This window comes from Lipophrys pholis (genome assembly GCF_963383615.2).
Source record: "Lipophrys pholis genome assembly, chromosome: 3".
In the NCBI taxonomy this organism is placed as follows: Eukaryota; Metazoa; Chordata; class Actinopteri; order Blenniiformes; family Blenniidae; genus Lipophrys; species Lipophrys pholis.
The window spans coordinates 7,417,716-7,445,516 of NC_137627.1; the positions used below are offsets into that span (position 1 = coordinate 7,417,716).

Here is a 27,801-nt window from a genome sequence, read left to right on the forward strand (position 1 = left end):
AATATAAAATAAATATATATATTTATATATACAAATTTCTCTCTTATTTCCTAGCTATATATATATATATTTATTTATTTATTTTATGGTAAAGGCTGATTTACTAAACTAATCTAAAAACAATACAAATAAAATATATTTTTCCTATATATATATATACCAAAACTAAACTAATCTTATCGTCTCTTTTGTTTCTTTATCTCTCTTTATCTATATTCCTATTGTTACACTCCATCAGAGTATTAATTAACCTGTCGTGGGAACTAAATTTAAATGGCAAAAGTTCGTTCATTGAATAACTGCAGTGCAGCAGGGTGTTCCCTCTCATCCCAACTTGGAGCGGGTGTTTGTTGACTCCACTTCCTGATACACCTGTTTGGCAGGTAGCTCGCCTCACTGCGGACGACGCGGAGACTCCGAGTGACAACATCAGACTATGGACGGAATTTTTACCAAACCTTTGACGCAACAAGTTGGGGAATACTTTTTTTTTTAAAATTTGTTTATTTATTTAAAAAAAATCCCAGACGAGACACTTGAGCGCAGCTGCGTGTTCTTCCCGAGGAAAATGCTCAGACACGCCGGGAGTGCGCTCTCTCTGCTGCTGTGGTGGCTCGCTGGTCTCGGTGAGTAAACGCAAGCCTCGGATCCAAAGTACAAAAAAAAAAGAAAAAAAAGAAAGTTTGTTAAGTTCACTTAAAGTGTTGGGTGCTGATATCCGAATGGAAAAGTGTCGCGCACGGTGCAGGGGATTATACTTAACGCGTGTGAAAGGTTGAATTTCCCTGAATGTTTACGCACCAGCAGTGCGTAAAAGCAGGTAGGAGTCCAAGGTGAAGTCAGGCCTAGTGGGACAAACTGCGCCAGCCAGGTTAACGCCACCAAACGCCATGTTTTATTGTAGGAAACGAACAACTGCTCGCTGTTTGTATACATCAGTGCTTCTATACTGCCAGCGTGCATGTAACTGATTACATATACTCACGTTACTGTCATAAGGTAGCAGTTTAATATCTTTTTTGTGTCATTTATACCTTCTCCTCCATTTACTACCGAGTACAGCTTCAATTTAAACTGATCTGTCTTATTATTTTAATCTTAATCTCCTTTATATCTTTATTTATTTTCAAACAAAACCACCATTTTCTAATTTTCGTTTTTTTTGAAAATTTATATTAATTATCTGTTTTGTCTTAAAAACGTGCTTCATATGTAAATGCAAATAAATTAAATTGAAAAGCTTGCAACTATGCAGTGAAACTAAATAATACTTTGCCCTGCAACCCTCCTTTCCATTGTAATATCTATAGTCATGTCATCTCTTCATACCATGTGTGTGTGTGTGTGTGTGAGTGTGTATGTATGTGTGGGTGTGTGTGTGTGAGAGAGAAACATGCATGTTTTTTTGATAATAAGCATTTTTTTTGTTATTGTTTGAATCGGTCAGAAATGTCTGTCAGAGGCTTTATAGCCACAGTACCAGGCTTCATACTACTACTGCAACGACAACAACTACTAGTAGTAATAAAAATATAACAGAAACAGTAAACTGTCCAGAGTACGAAACCCTCATATAGTGATAATTTGTCTTTATTTGTATGGGATCTGCCTATTTGTCTAAATAGTTGATAGCTTTGGACTTACAGGAAGACCACGCCAGACCTATGTGCCCCCCTGAAAATGTCTAGTTGTCAGCAGGTCCATTGATGAGCTGCCAGTTTCCACCACTAATTACTTAGGTTGCCAGCATCTCTCATGTCTTGAAGTTCAAACCCACTTCAGCTTTCATGGTTTTTTTTTTTTCTTTCTGTCGGATCTCCGCTTTTATGAAGAGATAGCATTGTTCATGTTGTTGACTCGCTCACCCCGAGGTCTTTGTAGATGAATCATGCTGATCGCGGGGTATCTCCTGCACTCATTTATGCCAGATGAACTCTGATCTTATCATGGATGTTGGAGCCTCTGATGAAACCAGTGGTGTCAGTCTAAGATGGTTTTATCTGCTGATCTCAGGCTTTTGAAATCAAGATATTTTTTCCATTTATAAACCCCCCCCAGCCACCACCACCAAACAACAGTCTATTATATCAGTGATGGTTGATATACAAATACAGGTTTTTTTGGCCATAACTTCATGTTTAAAGCAAGAGGAGCAGCAGCAGGATAATATCTTGGTTTGCGTTTGGGCTCACCAGCCCATCAGTTAAAGGTCCTCTCTGACATTTCTCAGTGGGTATTGGATTAATATACGTTAACATTGGTTCAGAAACTCAAAATTCATAGATGTTTTGTCACACAGTCCTTGAAGTTAACGTTCATGTAGAAACAAATTGATATTAACAATAGTTGGCTGCAGATACCAAATGGCCTAATGGTTGATTTTTGCACCAGGGGTATCAAACATAAACCAGCTCACAAGAGACTCCATGATGCTGCCAGGAAGGCCAGCTACTTCGTTGCGAAAATGCAAACTAACAATAGCCTCAAAGCCATGATGTCAGGGTGAGTTCATAAAGTCATGCATGATACAACAGTATTAGTAGACGTCGTTTGGGCATTTCATTGTTGGTTTTCACCAGAAAGTTTCATTAAAATTGGCTATATGTTGAGATTATAGTCGTTTTGGCCCTAAATGTTTGGTTTGATGGAAATATAGACATTGTTCATCATGTATTCTCAGCGCCACAACCAAGAAAAAGTTTCAACGTTTAAATGTAAAAGATATATTATTAGAAATGTCACACCAAATCCCTCTTTACAGTATGTCCCATATGTTTGAGATGTGTAAGCAGCTGTGCAGATCGTGTTCTTATAGTAGAAGACAACAGCTCATGTTCATGAGAAGTGGAGGGAAAAGGTGCCCCTGCAGCTTTGTGGCTGGATACCCGCAGAGTTCTCAGTGAAACGATAACAATGAAAATCCATCTGAAGAGACAGGGGAACAAAGTCTTATCTGCACCTGACAGCTCCCGACAGACAGATGTGCTGCAAGTCTGTCAAACGTATCAAGAGTGGCTGGTGAGGAAATCGTATTAGAGTGTCACTCAATCCTCTGTTTACCAGTAAGGCCTGGGCTGTGCTGACACTGTCGAGCCCCCATAGTGTGAGAATATTCGTAGATACTATCAAGCCGTTGTATTTACTGTTTTTGTCCACAGTTAGCAGGTCAAGTGTCGCTCACTGTGGTTTTTTTTTTTTTTTTCTTCTTCTTCTTCCGTCTGCTTTTCTTTTCCCACGCTCTCTTCCCTCCCAAACCCTTAAAACATGTGACTTTATCCAACCTCATCTCACCCATGACCTTTTGGATTACTCTTCCTTCATCTTTTATGTCCTCACTTGTATTTCACCACCAGCTCCTTCTCCAGTCTCCAGTATCTCAGTGACGACTCCAGCAGAGCTCCATGCATCTCGAGGAGAAATGGTCACGTTGTCCTGCACATTCACTTCCACAAGTCGGCCGACCAGTAAAATGACCGTCGACTGGTCTTACAGGCCCCAAAGTGGAGGTCCACCACAGACCGTGAGTATATATTTATGAGAGCCGACACACAAAAAATATTGGAAACAAGTTTGAAATCATATTTGTGTTTGTAAATGATCCTTTTTTCTTTAGATTTCTCAAATACGACTGTAAATATAGAAAGAACAGATGGTGAACAATGTCTTCAGTACTGCAGGAATGTGAGATTGTTGCTGCTCCTTATATATATATATGAACTGAGTTATATAAGCTTGGTTATTATTTTCTCAACAATTTGTACTTGCTTTTCTTAAGCTACAGTAATTGTTATTAGTAATGTGAGATTTCTGGCCAAAGAAAGGTCATGTTTGGGATATCTTTCAGTTAGATTCACCTCTTTCTCCTTTACAACCCCAAGTGTCCATGGTTGGTAGATATTGTGTGTCTACAAGTAAATATTTCATAAAAACAGACAACAAAGACAAAATAAATAAATAAATAATCCAGTGAAAAAGGCTTCAGAGCAGTAATTGGAAAAATAGCGGTTGCAGCAGTCTCACTCAGTGTCAACAAAACTTCAACGTAAAAGGAATCCTTGTGCCCTTTTCTAGTCTGATCTGCCCCGTGGTGAGAACAACGGATCTAAAGTCAGTTCACAGTCCTGATGGATGGAGTGAGAAGCCAGTGAAAAGTTCAGCAGAAAGACACGGCAGATTCTCAAGAAGCGCAATAGTTGTCCTGCAATGTCCCAAAAAAGCGGGATGGATCATCGCCTGTCCAGCATGTCCCCCCCCCCCCCCCCCCCCCCGCCTCTCGGATATCATTTACTGCTCTTTGTCTTACAGCTACAGATGCCATTGTAAAACAACATCTCTGAATTTGAAGTGGGAGATACTTTCAGATTTTCCATATATACTTTAAAAAAACCGACGGCAAAACAAAAAAAAAAAGGTTTGTGAAAACAGTCTCGAGTAGCTTCGTTTCTTATACCCTAACCTACCCGTACCCTGTAGAAAACTGCTGATGGCTTTTACACAGATATCTTTTCGTAGTTTATCTCGGTGTTCTTGTGATATACTGTTCTACCTTCAAATCGTCGTGTGTCTCTTTCCAAAGCGTCCGGAGCAAAACTTCAGCTGGTGGACTAAGTCAATTTCCCTTCCTCCGGAATGGGATAGCGGTCTCGTTGGAGATACGTTCTGACGCTTCCTTCTCATCCCATAACTGCACTCAATCTACTAACCCGCAACACTCTGGGTTTGAGTTTCACTGACCAGTACACACAAAACATGCACCACATCGTTGAAGAAGTTCCATTTGTGCTTGAAGATAGCCATCAAGTGTGGTTCCGTGTAATTCCATTTGGACCTCGGGAATCCATAGTGTGGTAGCTGCAACCCTATATGCCTTCATTTCCTATAGGAGCACTCAGAGTTAAGTGGAGGCTAATGCTTTGTGGCTCTTCTGATATGGAGTGCTGCTGTTTTGGTCATTAAGACGTCGTTCTCTGGTTTTAAGATGTGTGGCGAGACACCGAGGAGGAGAAGGGAAGGACTTCATGCACGTGTTTTGTCAGCAGATCGCACGGGATTACCTCCCAAAGCCACACCGCTATGAGTAAAAAAAGGTGTGTCAGATATTACTGCCGGGGGAGGAAAACACCTCCAGTGACCACATTTTCTATTCTCTTTATCACAAGTGGCAGTATCCTGATGTTGCTCACCAACGAAATGAAGTCTGGAAGTTTCTAATTTCTATTTCGAAGCCTTCATTTACTTCCCATCCAATTTCATTAGCAGTTTTGGCTGCTTTATTGGCCTGCGCGTCTCTGGTCGTATATCACGGTGAGAGAGAGACCATGAATAAGCATGTGCGAACCTCCGTCAGAAAATATCATCTTGCTGCCAAAGCTTTCGCGTCAATCGGAATTGCTGCAGTGCTTCAGCGGCTTGCATAATTACCTGAGTCTTGATGAGAATTCATTTTGCCGACTGGGGAACCAGAGGCTGCATGTTCAATCAAATATCCGTGGAAGCCGCTGGTAATGAGAACATTTTGCAATTGAATTCTGTTGAATAACGTCACATTTGAATCTACCGCCGTGCTGTTAAACCTCGGTGTCTGTAGGGTTTGTTAAGCCGGTCAAGGCTCTGGCCTGTCACGTCTTAGTTGTAATGTCGGGGGTCCCGGTTGGAAAATGTCGAATTCACGTTGCTGCAGCAACCCACCAATTTGAAAGGACCGCCGGGCCTGATGTTTTTATTTCTAGACTAAGCAGACGCTCACGTAGTCCTCTACTTCAAGCTGCTCTCATGCAGGCCCGAGCGCTGCCAAGTCTTTAAATGATCAGCCGTGGATGAATAACCGGCTTTATCTCTGCCAGAGCTCCACTCAGTCTCTGTGAAAATTCCAGCTGATAGACACACGACTGTAAAGCCATAAAAGTGGATCAGTGTCTGTAATTGTTCCGGCAACTCTGTATGCTTTATTTCTTTCTCCCCCTTTCAGTTTATTGGGAAGCTTGTTGACACTGATCCAAGCGTTTTACGCCCTTTTAGATTGTAAATACATAAACCTCACGCAAGGCACAAGATTGTTTGCAGGATCTTGATTTTAAGTAATAAATATTTGTGCAACGCATTTTTATGACATTTAAGCAAAATGGGAAGTTGAGCCTAAATGTTACGCAATGTTTGATTCCATTACTGATCTCTATTGTATTGTTTATTGTTCAGGCACAGAAAGGGGCAGGTTGAGGGGGCGTGGGCTCGCCTCCGTTTTGCTGAGTCAGTCTTTACACAATTTTTTAATGATGTCATCCCTATTTTTTTGATATTTTTACATTAGGTTGAAAATATTTTTGACTTTTTATAAAACATTAGTCTTACCCTGATTGCTTTTCAATAATAATTTTGGAGACCTGGAAATGTTAGCTATAATTGGTATTGATAAACATACATAATGTATATTTCTATTTATATAGTCATAATTTTTGTAATTGTTGTATTTGTGCTCTCGCTTTGTTTCTAGACATTTAAGCTTTCTAGATCACTCGCGTTACTGTTTACTCAGCTCTATCACAAGCTGGTCCTACTCTGGTTACAAATGTCGTATCCACGGCTCGTCTTCTTTCAATCTTTATCAGGTCAAATCCTTTTTGATGGGTAATCTCAGTTACTCCCCCGGAGACTATTTCAATCTCTACGATTGATTTCCGGTCACTGTGAGCGTCTTTTGTGTCGCGTGGTTTGTCCAGGAGGCCATTTAAGCTTTGGCTTTCACAAAGATACTGCTGCATCACTCTCGGGTCCGCCTAAACATGGCTAACGTGAAAACACCATTGGTGAAGCTGGTAGGCTCCGTTTACACAACACCTCGAGTGAAAACGCTTTTGGTTTTTTTTTTCGTTTTCGTTTCGGAAGTTTCCCCGTTTACACGGCAGTGTTTTTGAAAACGATGTCCATTTACACGGGAACGAAGAAAACTTTGAAAAAAGATGTAGTTTTCGTGTAGGGCCACTAGTGGGTGCTGTTGTTTTTGTCATGAAACCCCACACACAAACAGTACGCTAAAAACATTACTGCAATGCCCAGTGTCGGACAGCGTACTGCAGCTGTCATTAATGTAGAAATCAGCTGAGCTGATTGGCTGAGTTGTCAGTTGCTGATCAATAAAACAAAACGGTGAAATCAGCTGAAATATAGGCTGCGGGCTTCATGTGTTTTTAGAAAACAGATTACCTTCAATTACTTCAAATGGTTTTTTGACTTATTGTTTCTCACATTTTTACCTCCTGAGCTCTGACACTCACCAGACGCGTTGTCCGTATCAGAACATTCTCTGACACTCTGGGGACGGATATGGAAAATCACTGCAGTATCCCAAATACTCAAACCAGCCCTCGTGACTCACTTAGTCACTTAAATCATCTTTTTTTTTTTTTTTCTCCATTGTTCTGATGGTTGGACTATCTGCGCATCTGAAAGCCCTTTCGGGTGGTGTGTGATGATGGACTGCAAAATCAAAATCAAAACTACTTCAGGAATTCTATGATGAAATGAAAGGTTTGTTTTTATTGAGTTTTGCTTGTTTTCAATGGTGGCGAGTTTTGTACTGAAGTTCGGAACCCTGGAGTTACTGTAATGTTTTTTATTCATATATGTTTTTCGAACCCTTTTTTAAATTTTTTTATTTATTAAGAAGCAGCTGGCAAAGAGATGCATGCTCATTTTAAAGAAATTTCAAACTGTAATCAGTGAATACACATCATGCCAGTTATGTTTTCAGTCGTCCTTCCCAATCCTTTATTTCAGACAGTTAAAGGAGACATATCATGCTTTTAAATCCTTCCTTTTTACATATAAATCATACAGTTGTGGTCTATACAACGCGAAACTGCAATGCTTGGGTCTGAATTCCTCATTATTAGAGCTCCACAGGCCCCTTTTCAACCCCTTTTCTGATGTGCTTCTGAGAGCAACTCGTTTTGGGGCGGTCTCTTCAAATGCAAATGACACACTTCATACCCCGCCTCCTCTCCAGGTTGCAGAGGTGACACTCGGTTCAACGTCACCCTGTTCGGCCATCTTTGTAGTTTGATAGAACAGATACAATTATCTAGCGGCGCAGAAACTTTATATTCACACATTATTTACAAAATGTCAACAACGGAAGATTTGTCCATCCAGCCATACATGTTGGAGCCAGAGTCGGACCCGGCGGAGCGAGATGAAAATGACCATGATGCACCTACAGAACAACGTCTTCATATGGATGTAACGCAATGGTGTGTTACTATATTTACACTAACTTCTCCATCCATGCCCACTACTACAATACTGCCTGTATTACAACGACTATTTAACACAGAAGTTACATTATAATCTAAAACGAGCACACAGCGCTAACATATGAAGACGGTGCAACTGCTAATGCTAACAAAACAATGACAGGGACGTCTTATCATCACACTTTTTAGCGTTATATACAGCTTACCGAAGTGCTGTGTTCGTCGTCTCCATAGATAGAAGGAACTGACCGCTCAATCAGACCAAGTCTTTCGGCAAATCCTTCTTTATACTGGCGGAGGTTGCTGAAGCAGTCGTCCTTAAAGTGATTCGCGCACACAAAAATGACCTTACTCACAGATGTGGGTACATTTCTGTGAAAAATAAAACTCAACCAGGCACTTCGAAAAGGTTCTGATGCTGGGAGACGGTGTAACGAAGCTTGTGGGTTACTACATCCAACAACCGAACATTTCGACTTATCCTCTCGTAACTTCGGTTGGACTACAAAATCGCAGCGAGAAACAAAAATGGCGGATTGCTCGAAGTGTCGATGTCCTAATTTGGCAGTTCCGCTGAGAATACTGTGACGTCATTGTTCAAAAAACGTAATAGAGAATAGAAAAATCGAAACCGATCGCAAAATATGACCAAAACAGAATATAAAGATATCAACGGAGCACCTGAAGAGACTACTTTGAACTTTTCTGTACTTCTAAACACTCTAAATATACAACAAAATGCATTTAAGGGGTAAAAAAGTGGATTTAGCATGATATGTCCCCTTTAAGTCAAAGGCACGCTTTGAAAAAAAACAATAGCCACCCATTCACATTACGTAATTTTTTTAATTATTTATTTCTTCACATGTGGTTTTGCTTATTTGTCTTGAGATACTTTGGCTTCCATAACCCTTCAGCTCGGTGCAGTTTGAAACAGATGGGACAGTTTTTATGTGTTTACCGTCAGATCTTTTATCCAGTTCTGCACGAGCTGCTGCATCATCACTCAGTCTACACCCATAGTTTACATGTTTAGATTCTGAATACATGCTTCGTAGTTCTTCCATAATTCCATCGCCCCCTTTTATCCACCCACACCCACAACTCTCTCATAATCTGGATGTCATGTTTTCGACGAGGTTCTGGGTCAGCTTCATGTGGGAGTAATGAAAAGATGGCGCTTGTTATTGGAAACGTACTGAAGCCAACAATATCCAAGCCAAACGCACGTGAGGGACATTTTTGAGAGACCTGAAGGCATGTCTCTTGGCCGTGGCTCCATCAGATTCTTATTTACTGGTTATTGAGTGAATACGAAGCGGAAGCGCTCCCCATTCTGCTGTGAACAGCGTGGCCAGAAGAAACCGTGCCACCGCCATCTGTTGCTCCAGACAAGTGAGATTCGAAAGTGATTAGTCTTATCATGTGCCTGCTGAACATGAAAATTGATCATTAACTTAAACATTTTTTTTTTAAGTCTTAATCCTCCAGTGAGACGGCGTCCGTCCGACACACACAGTCTGTTTCATGTCTTTTTACGTCCCCAAATCTCGGTTAATCACTTCCGATCCGCTTTTTTCTTTATTGTTTTTCCCCCACAGTTTTTCCACTTCTCCTCAAAGGCGTTCCCCCCGCTTGAAGGTCAGTTCAACGGTCGCATCCGGTGGCAGGGGAGCCCGGCGCGTGGGGACGCCTCCATCCTTTTGACCAACGCCTCGCTCAGCGATAACGGGACGTATACGTGCTCGGTCAGAAACCCCCCGGATGTCCACGGGTCCCCAAATTCACACACCGTATTGACTGTGACGCCAAAGTGTAAGATCGCGTGAATGCATTTAATCTTATCGTTTTTTGTTTTTTTTCCCAGAGAAAGTGCCATAATCCATTCTCCTTGTTTGCACATTAAAAATGCACAACAGAATCTAAGCTGAACGGACACGCACGCACGCACATTCTGTTTGAATATAAAAAGTCATCTTTACTTCTCAAACACGCTTGAATTTCAAACTCTTGTCACAGTTTATCTTGGTGTTACTTCAGGTGGCTGGATTTGGCTCCTCTCAGAATTAGTTTGTACTACTGTGAGCGTGCCGGGAAAAGTGATGAATGCAAAACGTTTAAAGCCCCACTGCCAGCTACATATTTGTATCCATGGCAGACTAATCCAAACATGGAGGTAGTGTTTGTATGATCCTCTCATTATGTAAGAATCTTGGCTCGTCTTTCATAACCACCTTCAGCTGTGAACTTCCCGTAGATGGTTGGAGGCAGAGATGACTGAACACATCTGATTATCCAGGGTTAGATATTAGGATTGGTACAACCCTCTTCTGTCCAGTAACAAAAGTATGCAAGTCTTTTGAAATGTCTGTGTTTTGCCAGAAAATGTCCTCTGATCTGCATCTAAATCACAAATACGATATGATTAACATAATACCAAAGGCACAATTACAGTATTTCATGTCTTTATTGAAAACCGCCATTAGACATGCACATTGCTGCTGTTAAGAGAAAGCGATTCCTGGATTCATTAAAGCTCGTTTCTCAGCCATAACCTCAACTAAATACTTATGAGAGTAGTTTATCAGACCTGCACAACGTCACAGGGAGGGTTTGGACCATTGAGCCTCACGCAGTGCAGCCTGTGTTTGATTTAATAACATTTTGGTTTTTTTTCCTGCTGCATCCAACATCTTCTGAGTCAGTCATCACTCTGTAGGGAACCTAAATGACTCTCCTTCTATAGTGGCCGCCGTCCGAGGAAGAGGAGCAGCATTCAGCAATGATGCTCCCACCACCTTACTTAACCATTAGGTTTATTTCACTCTATACATAAGGTTGCATGTATTTTCCTAACATTTCCTCTTACATGTTAACTCGTTTCAGTGATTGCTTTCAGCTTTTAGTAGTTATTTTAAATGTCAGGTTTTTAGTTTTTTTTCCCTTAATGAATATTGAGCGTTTTGGACTCAATTTGACTGACTTGTCGGGAGTCCGGCCGCAGAACTGCAGAGGCCTCAGTTGTGAACAGATTGTCTACGTGTGGACAGATGAGGGCCTAATGTGGTCGATCTTCAGTCATCTTATGAGTCTATATTGATAGAGATACTGTAGTGAAGGTCTTTGGGAGAGCTGGTGCTTCAAGTGGACTACAAACTGAAAAAAGTAGCTCAAATACTCGTCAATTAGATTTTCAAAATCTTGACTCAATATGAATAAAACAGGGAAACGTGTCTGAGAAGCAGGCAGTGAAATCTATTTAGTACCATTCCTCCTCTGTCACTTGTTGAAAGCTGATTTGCTTCACCTCATTATAAAAAACAAAATGTCATTTTGTTTGAATAGCTTAAGAGGGCCTACTTTTTCACCAACTGTGTGACTGTATATTGAATCAGTTTGATAAAGACATGGATGGAATATTATTGAAAAGTGATTAAACTGGAGATACACGAATTAAGTAACTTAAAAGAGATTTGCATACTTTGTTGCCACATTATTGGCGGTTCGTCATCTACATCCTCTTTTTCTTAGGATTTGCTTAAACTTTAGACTAATTGCAGCTGTTTGTCCTGCATTAACATACAAACAGTGTTTGTTTGTGTTGTGGAAGATTGCAGTTGACACTTTTGCATGCATGTGAGCACAAGAACAAGTTCTAAATTTAACCACAGTACTTATGGGCTGTGTTTTTCCGAATTCCCTACGTTTAGAAATGGAGCTTGCAGAGAAATGACACCAGGCAGCGCCGTGGTGGGATTAAGGCATGTTGTAAAGCAGCAGACGGTGACTGTCGTGGCTCCCTAGAAATGCAGACATTTGTGAGAGAGCTATTGATTCAAGTTACATCTTAAAGATAGAAATCAAATTGAAGTGAAAATGCCTTTCCTACGTGGTCCAGCCAGTTTTCACTGACCAACATATTGAGCCAGTCCTTGACTCGACCCTGTGAAATGATCGGAACCGTGGGTTTTCTGACCCGCTACTTTCAGAATTGCTGCATAGATGTGAAAACGATGTGAAGTGAGTAAGTGCACTGAAAGAGGTGTTGTTTACATCATATGTTTGTTATACAGCAGGAGCTGCCTGTGCAGTGAGTTCCAGTGCAGGTGCTGTTGAGTCCTTTGTGCGTTTGTACGATCATAAACTTCATGTGTCTGATGACCTCATATTTCCCTCCTCCTCCACTCCAGCGCCCAGCATTCGTTTCTCCGACGTTGCCGTCCTCCTCTTTTTTGTCCTCCTCCCCTCCGCTGTCATCACCCTCATCCTGATTGGACGGATACTCTGTCCCAAGAAGCAGCGGAACCAATCGAAGGCCTACAGATCACCCATAGAGGTCGCCGAGGGGTGAGTAGATTTATTCTGCCAATCGGCAGTGTTGTGTCTCCCGGGGATAGAGATGGTCAAGGCAGGCGTTGATGGTAACAGAGGAGTTTCTGGATTGCTAATTTGGTGGGAAAATAAAAAGGAATTTCAGTTTGATTGAAGCGTTTGATTTCAGGTGGTCTGCTACTGTGAAACCTACACTCAGTGTGTATTTGGCAGATCCAACGGCTAGTTTGAAATGCAACGTTACTACTTTCTGTGCTCAGACATCCTGATGTAATACAAAAATATGAATGTTTCACAAGCAACTATTTTTAAAACTCAGACTCACATTTGCTTTGCACCCTTCAGGCTGCAATTTCTTATTAAAATACAGGCAAATTTATCAGCAGTTGTTTGGGCTCTGCTGTGGAAGTCACATTGCTTTTCAGTCTTCATTATGTCAAAGTGTCTGATCCGGAGCATTATCAGCACTCTTCACAGAGACAAATGGCCCTTCAGTCTACTAAAACACTGCTGCTGAACATTGTAGCAAATGCAAACGTGTACAAGCATAATGTTTTTATAATAATTGAGCTATTTGCTTTCTATGGGGAAAAACAGCTTCATTATTGCCATGAAAACTACCTGCTGGATAACCAATACTGATACCGGTATCTGCGCTGACACTTCACCCAGTACCACTTTACCGCATGTTGATATCGCCTGATATCAATTTCTTCAGGTCTCCGGAGCGAAGATTTTTTTACTGTCAGTAAATGAAACATTTTTAAAGTAATTTCAATCAATCAGTCAAACTTTAGTTGTGTCGCACTTTTCATACAGGACAATACAAAACGTGTTGCACGTTGTGCTTTCACATACACAAAAACTATAGCTTAAGTTTATGTTGATGCACAAAGGGAGCAGCAGGCGTAATTTCATTATATGTGACATGTAATGACACTAAAGGTATTCTAAGAACTCCTATCGTCCCTCCTTCACCCCCACAATTTATTTATATATTCAGCTGAAATATGTTAGGAGCTGAAAACGCCTGAGCAAACGCTATTTTTACTGTATAATGAGCAAACACATGAGGTAGTGATGGACAAAACATACTAAATAGAAAGTAAAGTGTAAGAAGCCATTGATAAAATGAATTAAACTGAATAAGAATATGTTACTGAGCTGATGGCACTGAAATTAAAAAAAATTTATTCTAACAATAGTTTGCATTATTAAGTATTGGCAAGCATGTAAATTGTGTACTCCAACTGCTTTTGTAATATCATGGTATGAGTGTACAACTAGTATTGGCCCGTGGGAATGTTTCATGTATTTTCTGTTGTTGTCCTGTTCAGTAAACCGTGACATTTAGCCAAATTCTCTGTAACAGAGTAGGAAGAAAGAAAATCACAAGAGATAAGACTGACTTGTACATAAGGAAGTGCAACAGTCCAAATATTTTTTTTGTATTCCAGCTTTTTTAACTCTATTTTTGTAACACCTTAAATGTGTCTGTTTTATGTAGTTCATTTAACTCTGCCAGGCCAGAGTGTGACCCAGAAACAGTTGCACTCACTTATCAGGGTTGGTCTTATGAGGACTTATTTTGATTCCGTTGCTCTGTTTGCACGACCCATTTAAAGACGTGGGAAATCTGAAGCCGAACACGTCCTAAAGGTTGACCGAGAGCACATGGAGGAATTCCTGTTGATAATTATTTATGCATTTTTGTAATGCTCTTTGTTTCTCCCCACTGCTGCTACAATGATCCTTTGTTAGCTTCATCAGGATTGTGGCATAATGTTTATTAGATAATCTGCTTGTTTTGCCTTTTGATTAAATTCTTGGAACCACTATTAAATTGTCACTATCTGACTTTTGAAAATTCAGTAGATTTTTTTTTTTTAAACACTCCCACACTTGTTAAATCTACTCAGGCAAATACTTTATGTAGCTCCTTTCCAGAACCGGAATTTTAGCTCCTTTCTGAAGCTAAACCAAACCAGATTGGTTTTCCAAAGGCTTCTTCATAACGTCACTGTACGCCTCCGTCACAACTAGCAATAACGTCTTTCCACCAGTGGTGGCAGCAGTGAGTCGAGAGCTCAGACTTCTGCAACGATAATAGAAATGAAGAAGATCACACTCACAACAGTCATGTCGGACTCCTGCTGATGCTTCTCCGATTGATCTTCATATGTGACGGACGTTTGAAGTTGCACCAAACGCACTGTAAAAGGGCAACACCACCCAAAGGTATTAGAACTACAGAAAAGCCCAACAATCCGGTTCAGAATGACACGCTGGTTGAAATCAGTGCATTGCACCACAGCTTGGAGCTGAATTCTGCAATGTAGATTTTCACTCTATGAGGCATTTTGCTCCAAATTTGGTCCAAAACGCAGTGGCGGTTCTCCCCGGCGATTTAGACGGCTGCCATCACTAACTACCTTTGCTGTCCCTTTCCCATCCTTCAGGGAGGAGTTCGGCTATAACCCACCAGCAGCCAAAGCAAAGAGGGAAACATGCTGTGACCTATATCTGATGGTACAGTACAGAACATTTCGTTTCAACTCACTGTCTTCCACCACATAAATAAGTTAACGGGACATGTCTGCCAGATACATTTCACATGTTTAATTTTACATGTCCTCGATGTCTGACAACAGGACTTGGGGGTTTTGTAAAATATTGATTTTTTTCCAAGGCAGTTGTTTGTGTGTCTATATGCCGTTTCATCCGACTGATGGTCTCTTTATGTTCCCTGGCAGGATTCGGACGATGAGGCTCAGTACTACACCCTAAAAAAGAGGCCTCCCTCAGATGACGGCTGTGTTGAGTCTCAGTGCTAGAGAACCCTGGTGGTCAAGAGATGAAACTGCAACCTCTGCACCTCATGATAAGAGGTATTGAGTGGAAGTTGGTGCTGGATTGACGCCTTCTTGTCCACAGCCCACCGCTCAACCAGTCACTCTGGGGAGGAAGATTACTTTTTGTGGCGACCCTTATCGAAACTATTGCACCATTATGTATCACACTTTAAAATAGGCAAATTAGAAATTTTTTTATTTTTTTTTGTCCCCACAAGTTGCTCCACAAAACAGTGCAAATAAGTTTAGCACATTCAGTGAGCTGAGCAAAAAAAAAGTTCCTAAAGTTTTGGTGTTGATAAGATATTTTCCTCCTGTCAGGAGAGTAGCTCTTACAGTCTGATACAAAATGACCCTGAACGTGGGAACACAAACACGCACTATGTATATTTTTATATCTTGATGATTTACATGTGTCACTTTTTTTTTTTTTTTTTTTTTTTTCGTTGAAGGAGATAGATCACGTTTTGTCTAATTTATTGCATGTGTCTGAAAGGCTGTATGGAACCTCTCTTTCTTGAGTGGTAGTGCAACATTTCCGTTATTCCTTTTGCATTTGGAGAGAAAATAAATGATTTCTAAGAGTTGCGGTGACCACTGAATATTTATACATAAAACTGTCTGTACAGTATATGTGATATTTCACCAGTCCTCTGTATATCACTGTGTCGTGTCAGCAGTGAGTATATACGTATATGCCACATGTACTTATACATAATATTTGAGGATTTCTGGTTTTGGCTGTGGTCTCTACTGGATTTGGATGTTTCCTGTGAGCTTTTGGATGCTCTGCTTGCTTTAGTGGATGAATTTTTTTAGAAACATTTTTTTCTCAAATAAATTGTTTAGGAGTTGAATATGAGAGCATGGGCTTTTCTCTGTTTTTGTTTCAAGAAGATCCAAAATCATTTTGTCAGCATACAGACGATTTTTACATAAATCTGAATGCTCGTGGTCACCATTTCCTCCTTTGCTCTTTCTTTATTTGGTCTACTGCACTATTCATGAATTCATGAATGGCCTCTTCCACTATTCATGAATGTTCTTGAATATTCGTTTAAAACAAAACTCAAGAGGGCAGACAGGATCCTTGGAGCTTTACTCGCAAATTGCAGGAGCATCTGCGTCGTCTGTACCGTTGTGGGCCTCAAGAGTTATGAAGAAGCACCTAAGAAACAAAACGATAAGCCCTTATTCTGTCTCCGTTCTTTTTCAGTTTTTTTCTTATTCAGACCCTCCAGGCTTAAATAATTCACACTCTTGCTATGGTGAAACAATTATCATTCCTGCTTCATCTGAACTACCATGGCAACAGCTTACACATGACAGGCCGGAGGAAAAAAATAAAAGGCACAATTGATTGAAAGCAAGTACCCGGCTGACTGCCCACTGGACTCAGTTTTGTGGGTAAAACCTTGCTTGGGAGGAAGTCACTGGTTTTTCTCTCATTTCCAGGCTGAATTGATAAATCATTACAGCCAAAAAAAGCCAGAACATTGGCACAAAAAGACTTATTTACTCTTCCAACGTGACATCCGTTCCTCCAAACGCTCAGTTCTGTGGAACAGCTGTTTCATCAGACTAATGTCTACCTGTGGGCTTAGCGAAGGGGATGATCCACAGTGGAAGTGCAGCAGATTTGCCTTATTTATCCAAATTTATTTCAGCTGCTGGGTATTGTTCCTGCCAGAAAGATAGAAACATGGGAATACAAAAATCTCACAAACGGTAACATGCGCCGCATGTTGGCCCGAACCCCAGCCTGGCTCCGCCGTGACCAGAGGGAAGCAGAAAACAGGAAGTGTACAGACTGTCTGAGGTAAGCGGCACACATCACACTCACTGTTAGAAATATTGATATTTGTTGGGTAGGATTGTTTTCTTCCAAGTTCTGCCCGCCCATGTGTCAACAGGCAAAACACTGAACTTCATGTTGCCATCCAGCGGTTCAATGAAATACTGAGATTACGCCCTGCTGTGTGTGGCCTAAAATGCAGGGATTTACGGCGTTAAGGTGGAGGTTTAGTGTTGAGACACTCAGTTGTGACGATTAAGGCTTGCGTAAGGATTTCAGGTGTGTGCAGTGTGGAAATTGAGGGCCTGCAGGTGGAATGTGGTCGTGTGTTCGTGTGTTCCTTTCCGGGGACAAAGATTTAAGGCCCCATACAGGTTAGGTCGTCAAGTTTTGAGAAAATCTGCAGGAAACAGTTCCACATGCGTGTGTTTCTATTTGTGTGTGTCTGCAAATGGGAGGAAGTGACAAGTGTGTCAAAGCTGCTCAATCTATAAAGATGTGCTGCATTAGTGAAGTTTATTCACTATGTTAAAGACCTCATGATACTGTATGTGATAACCTGACATGCCAGACTATTTACCGATACATGTGTTGGGGGTCCAGATGAATACGGCTGATTCACAACATCTCCACCCAAGTAGTATGCCTGTGCAACTGTAGCTTTAGTTTTATGAATAACCCTATTTCACTTTCTCCTCAGTGGACTGAGCGCGCTCATATCAGATGTTCAAGTCATGTCTCATTTCAAGAGTTGATGCCTGGTTTCACTTTTATTTTGCCCCGAGTGGTGGTAAAACGTATTGATTTTCATCCTCCAGCTGATCATCGTCTGTCTCTTCAAAAGAAAAATACAACTGTGTAGGGATTGTGGGCAAGGAACAAGTGTTACTCTACTGACATAAGTTACACCACTTCAGTGAAAGGCCAGATTACGAAACCAAAGTGCATTAGCCAACTTTCACCACATATTTAGGTTTTAAAGTCCGAAAGATATTTTATAAATGAGAATTAAATCGGAGATGATGATGCAGAATCACAATCTTTCTACTGCCCACTATCTGCACAGAATTATCAATGATTAACGATTAGCCTGAGGTTGACTTCTAGTTCAATGGATAAAGTCTAGAGTGAGTGATGTAGACCGGACAGGAAGACAAATACTTTATGTACACACTACCTATCAGGCCAGTTTTTTTCTGAAAGACTCGATCATGTCTGCTCTCAAAAGGGAGTTTTTATGGACGGATTTTACATTCCTTAGTAAAAAACTGCCGTCTCTATACGTCCATCTTCTATGCGATTTTTATCTTTATGAAAATTGATCTTAAGTGACTGTGGGTGTGACAAAGACCAATCAATCACAAGACAAACACACACACACACTGAACTGATAGTTCAGAGGCATCACCTGCCTGTCAATTATGTGACGAAGTAAGTTCCTGTAGAGAACATGCAAACGCATTTAAAACAAAACAACCCAAGAAAACACGCAAACTCCACACAGAAAGGCACCAATGATGGAAATACACCTACTAACTAAACATCACAAGAACAAAGGAAAGGAAATATATATTTAGAGGAGTTTTAAAGTAACATTTCACTAGTTCATTAGTGGAGTGTGGAAAGGCCTTAAAACCATCTCTGGCCATGAGGAACCCAACTTCCAGGCTGCACGGGACCATCAGTGAATCTGAACTCCTTTTTCAGCAGGTTTGAGCAGACATCTGCCCCGGCGGTGGACGTTACCATCGTCTTCCTCTTACACTCCATCACCAGGAGAAACCCTGGGAGCGCTGTGAGGATGGACCATGTTTTCTGATTTCTCCAGCGTTTCCAACAAAACACAACCCGAGCTCTTGAGGGACAAGCTGGAGCACACTGCAGTGGACCAGCACCTCACATCCTGGGTCCTGGACTATTTCACAAACCGTCCACAGTATGCGAGGTCTCTTGGGACTGTGTGTCAGACACAGTTCTCTGTAGTGTGGGGGGCCCCACAGGGAACAGTCCTGGGCCTGTGGGACTCAGAGCACAGAGAACTGATGCAAGACTTTGAAGAGGATTAATGGCAATTTCTGGCGAAACAGCATTTCCACTGTGGGGGGGGGGGAAGGCTGAAAAAAACAAAAACTAATTAAGAAGGTCATCTAACTCCTGAGATGTGTCCTTGACCCAGTGAAGGTGGTAGGAGAGAGGGCAGCGAGGAAGCTGTCGTCTCTCATGGACAACGACTCCGACTCCATGAAGGACACCATGAGAGCGCTGGAGAACTCCTTCAGCGACCGACTCCTTCACCCCTAAGTGTGTGAAGGAGACGTATCGCGGGTCCTTCCTCCCTGCAGCCGTCAAACTCTATAATCAGCACTGCCCCCGGTAACCCCCACCCCATGTACTACCCCAAATCATGGACAAATTCACACACTCCACTTTAACTTTTATAACAATGTCGTTGTGACAAATGTCTGACTTAATATTGTGACTTGATGTCTGATTATGTACTTTTTTCTTGTTATTATTGTTTATGCATAGTTATTTATTGTTCATATTCTTTTAATAGTTTTCTCTTGGCTGGTGTAACAATGCAAACGTCCCCATTGTAGGACCAAAAAGGAAGATCTAATCCACGTAATCTAATCCAACAGCCATGATCAGTCGCCACTGTAATTTGATGCTGTGGTTCCTGGCTTGAATGTGAATGCACCTTTGTCCCTTCACAGTATTCATGTACAACACATATCTTGATTGTATCGGAGGCGAAAAAACAACTTGATTCAGGAGACATTTCTGGTTCCGCCACATTCTGACTGAAGGTGTCAGTGTGTCAGTTCAGCCATGGAAAGAATGCCTTACCTGTGACGTCACTTCAAAAAAAAAAAAAGAAAGCTTCTTGTCTTCCAAACGGAGTCTTGTAGAACGACGGCCTAAACTAGAAAATTCCAGAGGAAATGTTGTGTGTGTCTCCATTACAACAGACGCTGATCTCCTTTGGTCTCCTTTTATCTCCTCCGTGAGCCGCCTCTCCCGTCCACTTTGTATTTATTTTTTTTTACAATTAACCAGAAACAGTGAGCTGAATCGTTAGTGGGGAGCAACCTCTTCCCGAATGTTCCGCTTGTTTTTGATGTGCTTTTTGAGTCCGTGCTCCCAACGGTGCGGGACTAGTTACTCGCAGAAAAATAATAATAATAACATTAAACGGCCTAGGATAGTCTTGTTTGCACCTTGCCACTGAGGACAAGAATGATATGACATTTCATTAACAAACTAAACATACTGACAGAGTGTTTGCATGTTCTGCTGTGTGTCTGTGTTGGTTCTTTCCAGGTACTCCAGCTTCCTCCGACAATCCTCCAACATGTTTATTTGTTGATTAAACATGTGTGTCCCCGTGACGCTCTGTGATGAATCAGCAGCCTGTCCTTTGCTTATGTTAGCGCTGATAGTCTCCTGGATGTCTAGATGCAGTGGGAATGAAACATGTAGGGATGCAAATTGTGGTTGTCTTGGAAATGTAAAGGTGACTTTTTCCACAGTTTATTTTATTAAATTTTTTTCATTGCTTTCTTTAGGGCTGCAAATTTACTTTGACAGCCATCTTCCATTGTTAGCTTTTAGAAGACAAAATGTGAAGCCACAATTTACCAGGCAGATTTATGCTTCACAGCTCAGCCCGTCACGTCTTTGCCTCATTGTGATGCTTCTTCTGACATTTAATCTTATCAGACCTTCCCCTCGTTGATTGTCAGTTGTGGTCTCTCTCCAGTGGTGCTCAATAAAATGCTGCTGAACAGTGAATCATTCGCCTGCATGCCTGACATTTTCGTTGCTCCCACTTAATTATTTTTTTTTTTTCCTCCATCTCTTATTTCCATGGTGATACGCAGTATGCATTGTTGTACAAAAAAAAAATATATCAGCACAAGTCTCTTTGGGGAAAATAACACTGTTTAGCACCAACAGGTCACTGGCATGTTGATTGCTGTAATATAACAATGTCAGTGATTATTACCACTGCTGTGTCAGTCACTTGTCAAATATCTGCACTTCACACAGCGATGACTTCGCATTTGTTTTCACTCTCAGACCTCTCTAACGTTTGAGCTTGATTAGTGAAGTAATGAAGTGCTTCGCTCCTCTCTGATGGGCGTCTTTTTCTGTCGACTAAAGGACAACGTGAGCTGCATTGAGGACTTTTGATATTTCTGCAGTTATCTGCCTCCACAAACGGATCATTTATCACCTCTTTAAGATCAAGTTAAATCAAACATAACATCTAGAAGTGATCTAAATCAAAGCACTGTCTAAAAGAGCCTGTTTTTTCATACTCAGAAGCTATTTTATAATGCTCTGTGCTTGCTTTTTTTCTTGATAGTGTATTGATTAAGCACTTTCTGCGAGCTCCTAATAACAAATTAAGCGACGACGGTAGTTATGGTGAGTTTCATGAAAACGCCATTTGTCTTTGGATTAACTTGCAGTCCCCACATTGCACGTGGATCTCATTGTCTTCCACAGATACTGTGACCTTTCATACAGCAAGCGAGGAGCTTCATCAAAGTCGGTATGAAAGAATGGATGCTCAACACAACAAACAACAGAATGAGTTCACAGGTGCTGCAGGCCTGGTTGAAATGTAGTGGAAGTATTAGTCTCATATATACGAGCAGCTAATTTAGTTTATAAAGAGACAACAATCCCCTGCAGGAAAAACAGTATATTCCTGTATTCCTGCAGTATGAAAATCCATCTGGAGTCTGCACAATACCTTTTTTTTTTTTTTTTCCTCTGCAGAAGATTCACTGAAACCAAAACAAAACAGAGGTTAAAAAAAAAAGAATCATTGTTAAATAGATAAAGGATCCGATAACCTGATGATAACTTAATAATACAATTCTGGGTAATATTACAAAGGAAATAGTGTTAACACTTTGTAAACTAGTTATCTTTAGTTTTTTTTCTGGACATAGTGTTTAATATTAAACACCACTAATCACAACCCGCAGCACCCTTTGGCCGTTTCCCAACACTGGCCGGACAGCGTGACATTATTGATCTCTGTGGTCAGTACAGCAGCACATGCAGCTGCTTAACACAGCAATCGAATAAGCAGGACGTGCATTAGCATAGCGAGATGTTTGGAGAAGGAAAAGCTTTCTCAGGGTTGCTTTGACGTCAGTCACACGTGTCCCGGGTTTGTTCTTTTTTTTTTTTTTACACTCTTATGCTTCGCTTGTTTTGCCACCGTTGCCCCAGCTTTTGGCTCTTGGAGGTCTGAGTGTTTCGATTCTTTTACTTTTCATTCAGACCACCTCCTCATCGTTTGATTGTGTTTTGCATTTGCCTCTTAAAGGATTTTGCTGTGCCTCTGTTGTGGGGATTTGATTTGAAGTGATTTGCCACTTGATCTTCAACTGTTGAAAGCTTTTCTTCAACACTCGAGTTGTTTATTTCTCTGGGTTTTAACAATAACTCATTAAATGTCATGCAAACGGGTTTATTTTTGCTCTGCCTCACAATTTTATTTTTTGCTTTAGAATTTGTGAAGGCAAATTCATAGGTTCTTCTTCAACATAAAGCAGTGGAGTTTCAAATCAAAGCATGGCCTGCAAGCGTCCACAATCCGGCCCAGGGAATTACTTTTCCTTTTTTTATTTATTTTAATATGAACCATTATCAGAACAGACCACCCTACCTGTATGAGTCACATAAATCTTTTCATTCTTTAAAGCTTTATGTTTCTCCACTCACATTGGCATATGACCCTTTCACTGTGGAACAATACTGCAGAAATGTCAGTGGAAAATATATTACCTTCTTTCATACTGTACGATTTGGACAAAAATCTTTGCTTTATTGGCCATAATTTTCAATGCAGAGAGAAGGGAAGAGAGGCTCAACTCATAACTACTTATTTCAACGTTTGTCCTATATAACTTGACAGCTTTCGCCACTCTCCTGAACTTCGAAAACAACGTATGTACTTAAACTATGTGCAGTAAATTTACTGTGTCTACTTGCAGAAACCGAACCATTTTCAGTCTCCATTCACAAACGTCACCTTTTTGTCTTCTTCTGATTTGTCTGATCTCCCCTGTCTTCCTCCGCCTGGTCTGCTTCTCCATCTTCTACTTCCCTTTTTTCAACTATTGCTTTCCTTGTTGTTATCGGCTGTTATCAAGTAGCATTTGGTGCATCACTACCACCCGCTGATCCCGCCGACAGCTCTAAACAAGCGTCTAACTGACTTCCAATGTGTGCAATCTGCAACTATTTACAATTTGATTCACCAGTGGATTTTATTCAACACATCTGTCTTTGAAGGGTCCACACTGGGAATACAACCTCTTTTCATCGTCTATGTTCACAAGGCACAACTCTGTTTGTAAGAACTCTCAGTCTTCAGTTTCTTTGTAAAGATTAAGATGGATTCAGGAGATTATGTGGAGCTTGGTAGCTTCCTCTATCGCTGTGGAACTATGGGAGAGAAATGTCTAGCCAGTGACTTGTGGTGAAGGGGCTGGTGGTATTTACCGACAAAGCAAGTGGAAAACATTTTTAATGTCAGCTACTGTAAATCAATGTTAAGTTTGCACAGGATAGGCTGAAATCCAATAACAGCTTTAAAAAAATCTCATGTCCAGATTTGGGCCCAGAACTGATCTGCGTCGTTATTTCAATGGAGAAGCTCAGTAGGGGGCTGTGAGCGGGCAGTTGTTCAGTGTGAATGTGCATAACTGTACAAAAGTAAAGCAGGGCTGTGCTGGGAAAGATCGTGCACACTCAGCAGAGCTCCATGCTTTGACAGAGTCCGTGTCATACGGGCCTGCCATGGACCGATGATGACACATAGTGATGATGTACTACAGTCGAGTAATAGTGCTGGATTTTGCTTGTGTGGCAGGCGGTGACCACCGGGAAGGCTTGCGGCTCAGCGGTGCAGGTTAATGATTTCCCCTCAGTGAACTGGAAGTGGAATAATCCTGTAAAAGAGGAGAATAGCAGACCACCAGCCCCTCAGCTCTTCCTCTCCATCCATGCATCCGTCCTTCACTCATTGTGTCTAAAGCATCTGCTGGTGGTTGCTGGTGTCAGAGCGGGGGTGGGGACTCCTCTGCCACCACCTCAGTGTGTGTGTTTGTGTGTGTGTGTGCTTGCTTTAGCGCACGCGCATGCACATTATGAAAGACAAATACAGAGTGTGGGTGTTTGCATGAGCATGCGCCTGTGAGTCTTACTGCATGTTAATGGTTATAAATGTAGTTAGGGGGATAAAGCACGCCGAGTGGCCGCTCATTAAACCAGAGTGTGCGCAAAATGTGGACACAGAGGGAGGAAAATAAAAGGGGGGAGGGAAAGAGAAAGAGAAGCAGTTTCTGTCTTGCATCGTCTGCCACACCCGGCCTTCATGCCTCCTCCTCCTACCTTCATTCCTCTCTCTCTCTCTCTCTCTCTCTCTCTCTCTCTCTCTCTCTCTCTCTCTCTCTCTCTCTCTCTCTCGCACACACACTCCTCCTCTCCTCTTCGAGTCTATCTGCTGGTGTTTCCATGAGAACAGAGAGCGCTGGGTCTGTTGGGGGGGTGGGCTGGTAGTGCGGGTGACGTGTCCTAAAAGCACAGTGTGTGTGCATTTGTGTGTGTGTGTGTGTGTGTGTGTGTGTGTGTGTGTGTGTGTGTGTGTGTGTGTGTGTGTGTGTGTGTGTGTGTGTGTGTGTGTGTGTGATGCACAAATGTGCTCTCAAGCATCACTGCTCTCTTTCACACGTCTCTCCTGGCAGGAACCCGCTGCCCTCGGCCGTGCCAGAAAACATGCTTTTGGCATCACCGTGGTGAGCTCGCCGGTTTTAAAAAACGCTGATCTCAGATCCAGAGAGTCTGATAGAGAAGCCTGAGCAGTCACAGGGATGCAACTCCCATCTGGGAGGCACTTTTGCTTTATTTATTTAAATAAAGACACCTTTGGGTGTGTGTGGAGGGGAGGAGGGGTAATTAAGAAAAGAGACTGCTGCTGCTGCTGCTTGAGGAGCTGAGAGAAACAAACTTAAGAATTAATAAAAAAATAAAAATAAATACATGTCCATTAGGGTAAAAACTGACTGGAGGCATCCAGTCAGTTATTAAGGGAGAGTCTTTTTTAGGGTGGGGCCGCAGCTTTTTGCTGGAGCCAGGCTGAACGGGAGGAGGAGGAGGAGGAGGAGGAGGGTGAGAAGATGTAGAGGAGAAGGAGTGCTGATCTAAAAGAGGTGGGGGGGTTCATCACTATGAGCGAGAGGAGGAGGAGGAGGAGGAGGAGGAAGAGGAGGAGGCGATAGTGCGAAGGCAAGAGAAGGAGGAGGGAAGGATGGAGGGAGCGAGGGGAAGGGAGGGGTTTAAAGGGTGGGCTTGTAGTCATTGTCAGGCAGGCGAGTAAGAGGGAGTGAGAGAGTTGCACCCCGGCAGACCGACTGAAGAGCGCGTGTGTGCAAACTGGGATGAGTAAATGTACTGAGCGGCTTAGCTGTTGATACAGCCAGAGAGAAAGAGTGAAAGAGAGCGTGAGGGAGAGAGAGAGAGAGGGAGTGTGTGTGTGTGCAAGATAGTGAGAGAGAGAGAGAGAGAGAGAGGGTGAGAGAGAAGAAGTGAAAGGGAGGAAAAAAAAGGAAGAAAGAAGCAGAGAAGAAAAAGGGAGGATACTACATCTACAACTATGCTGTGCTGCATAAGAAGAACCAAACGGTAAAATGCTTTCTCTTTGCTTTATCAACATTTTTCTGCTCAATTTCTTCAAATGAAGCATCTGAACTCTGAACTTTAAGATTGTTGGTTTTTTTTTTATGGAAAGCCGGGGGGTGGAATGGGAGAAAACTGGAGGTGTGATTTCCTCTTGACTCCGGGCCTGGCTTGTCTTCTAAAATCTATCCACACAGCCCAGACAACGCCTAGTTAATGTGATTATCCGATGCCATGAATGGATGTTGCCACAATGCCTGGCAGACCTCACACTGTACTCTCAGGGAAGAGGGGGCGACACTGTAACTCGATCCCGCGCAGCAGCCGGCGTTCCCTCTTATTGATCAAGCACTTGGAAAAAAAAAAACCCTGAAAGATTATTGAAGAGGCACTTGATAGATTCTGAACTGTCTCAAATGGCAAATTTCCTCTGATCTCAGCATGATGTACCATTATCAGTGATGCTTTGTATTAATTAGACTGACCTCTTCTAATTGATGCCTTAAATGACAGGGGATCTTGAAGTCTTCAGTGTTCGTCTTATCTTAAACAGAAATGGGTGTCACTGGAAAGTAAATTTCCACAGCGTGGAGAAGGGGGGGGTGGGGGGTGGGGGGGGGGGGGGGGGGGGGGGGGGGGGGGGGGGGGGGGGGGGGGGGGGGTGGAAAAGGGTGGGGTACAGATTGAATGAGCGGCACCATCATGTCAGTAGCCTCTGGGAATACAATGGGAATAAATGAGTATAAATGGATTATCATAGCCCTCCAGCTTTATAAAGTGGATACTGTCAGTGGAGGGTAGTATGAAGTGTGCACTCATTTAAAGGGTGTGAAAGGGTGGTGCTGGGCAGTTTACGAAAACCCATGGCCACTCTCACCAGTAGAGACTATTAAAAAGAGAGGGAGGTGTTGTATGGTGAGGAAGGGAGCACCCACTTATTTCAGCAGCTATCAAAGTGGTTCTGAATATGATCGGGGCCCGATTCTTGCCGCTATCTCAGACCGATTACGATTTTATCGACTCGTAACATGCTGGATTCCGATGGCACTTGATTGCTTCTTAAATGTCAGCTTGGATGAGTCATATAGGCTTTGGCAGGGAGGAGAGAGAGAGAGAGAGAGAGAGAGAGAGAGAGAGAGAGAGAGAGAGAGAGAGAGAGAGAGAGAGAGAGAGAGAGAAAGGAAGCCGGCTGAAAGACATGCTGGATGCAGAAAGAGAAGAGGCAGAGGGGGAGAGATGGAGCGGCTGGGTGGAGCATGGCTGATGCACATGGAAAGCGTGGAAGGAGCGAAAAAGATACGAGAAAACCGTGGGAAATGAAGGCGCCGGTGTAGAGGTGAAGCGAGGAGGAAAGCTGCGAGGTGTGGGGGGAAGGTACAGGGAGAGGCATGCATGCAGAAAAACCAGGGGATGGAGCTGGAAATGTGGCGGTGCTGACAGAATAGCGATGGTTTGTTGGAGTATAAAACGTACGAAAGTGGAAAAGGAATGAAAGACGAGAGGCAGGAACATGAAGGCAGAAGAAGCCGGCACACTGCAGCCATGTGGGTGAGGCTTTTCCCAGCGCTGCCGTGAGCGTGCACGCTTCACCACAGGGAGAGAAAAAAAAATAAAAAATCCTCCCAGGCCTACAAGCACTTATCCTCCTGCCCTCTGCTCTTGGAGCATAAATTAAAGCAGCCAAGACTCGGTGGTCTTCTCGGATGGACGAGCACAGAGCACGATTTTCTGCTTTTAAAGTGTTGCTACTGGGTGCTGCCATTGTGGAGCGTTAAGTGCTGTTGAAACATCTTCACTAGATGGGAGTGGCTACCAGCAGCTAATTTGAGTCTCTTCTGTAGCCCTCATTCTCAGGCTTTATGCAATT

The 27,801-nt window shown here is 42.2% G+C and overlaps 2 protein-coding genes across 4 annotated transcripts in view; both read left to right on the forward strand.

Moving 5' to 3' along the window:
* The first annotated feature begins 374 nt into the window (after positions 1-374).
* Positions 375-21,020, forward strand: mpzl3 (myelin protein zero-like 3). Of its 2 annotated transcripts, XR_013935190.1 has the most exons (8): positions 375-626; positions 3,354-3,520; positions 9,851-10,064; positions 12,440-12,596; positions 15,041-15,110; positions 15,335-15,469; positions 17,101-17,252; positions 18,936-21,020. XR_013935190.1 is itself a non-coding variant. In XM_080459230.1 (6 exons), exons 1-6 carry the CDS (start codon positions 569-571, stop codon positions 15,413-15,415), a joined length of 747 nt encoding a protein of 248 aa, XP_080315356.1. In that variant the 5' UTR covers positions 375-568; the 3' UTR covers positions 15,416-16,397. The 2 variants fall into 2 exon arrangements, 1 of the variants encoding a protein (XP_080315356.1); XM_080459230.1 differs by lacking the exons at positions 17,101-17,252; positions 18,936-21,020 and having other exon boundaries at positions 15,335-16,397.
* A 4,591-nt stretch (positions 21,021-25,611) lies between these two features.
* gap43 (growth associated protein 43) overlaps positions 25,612-27,801 on the forward strand; it is a 14,026-nt gene continuing 11,836 nt past the window's right edge. For both annotated transcript variants that reach the window (XM_080460110.1, XM_080460111.1), the window contains exon 1: positions 25,612-25,940. The gene's annotated coding sequence lies outside the window, so the exon portion shown is untranslated. The remainder of the gene's footprint in view (positions 25,941-27,801) is intronic.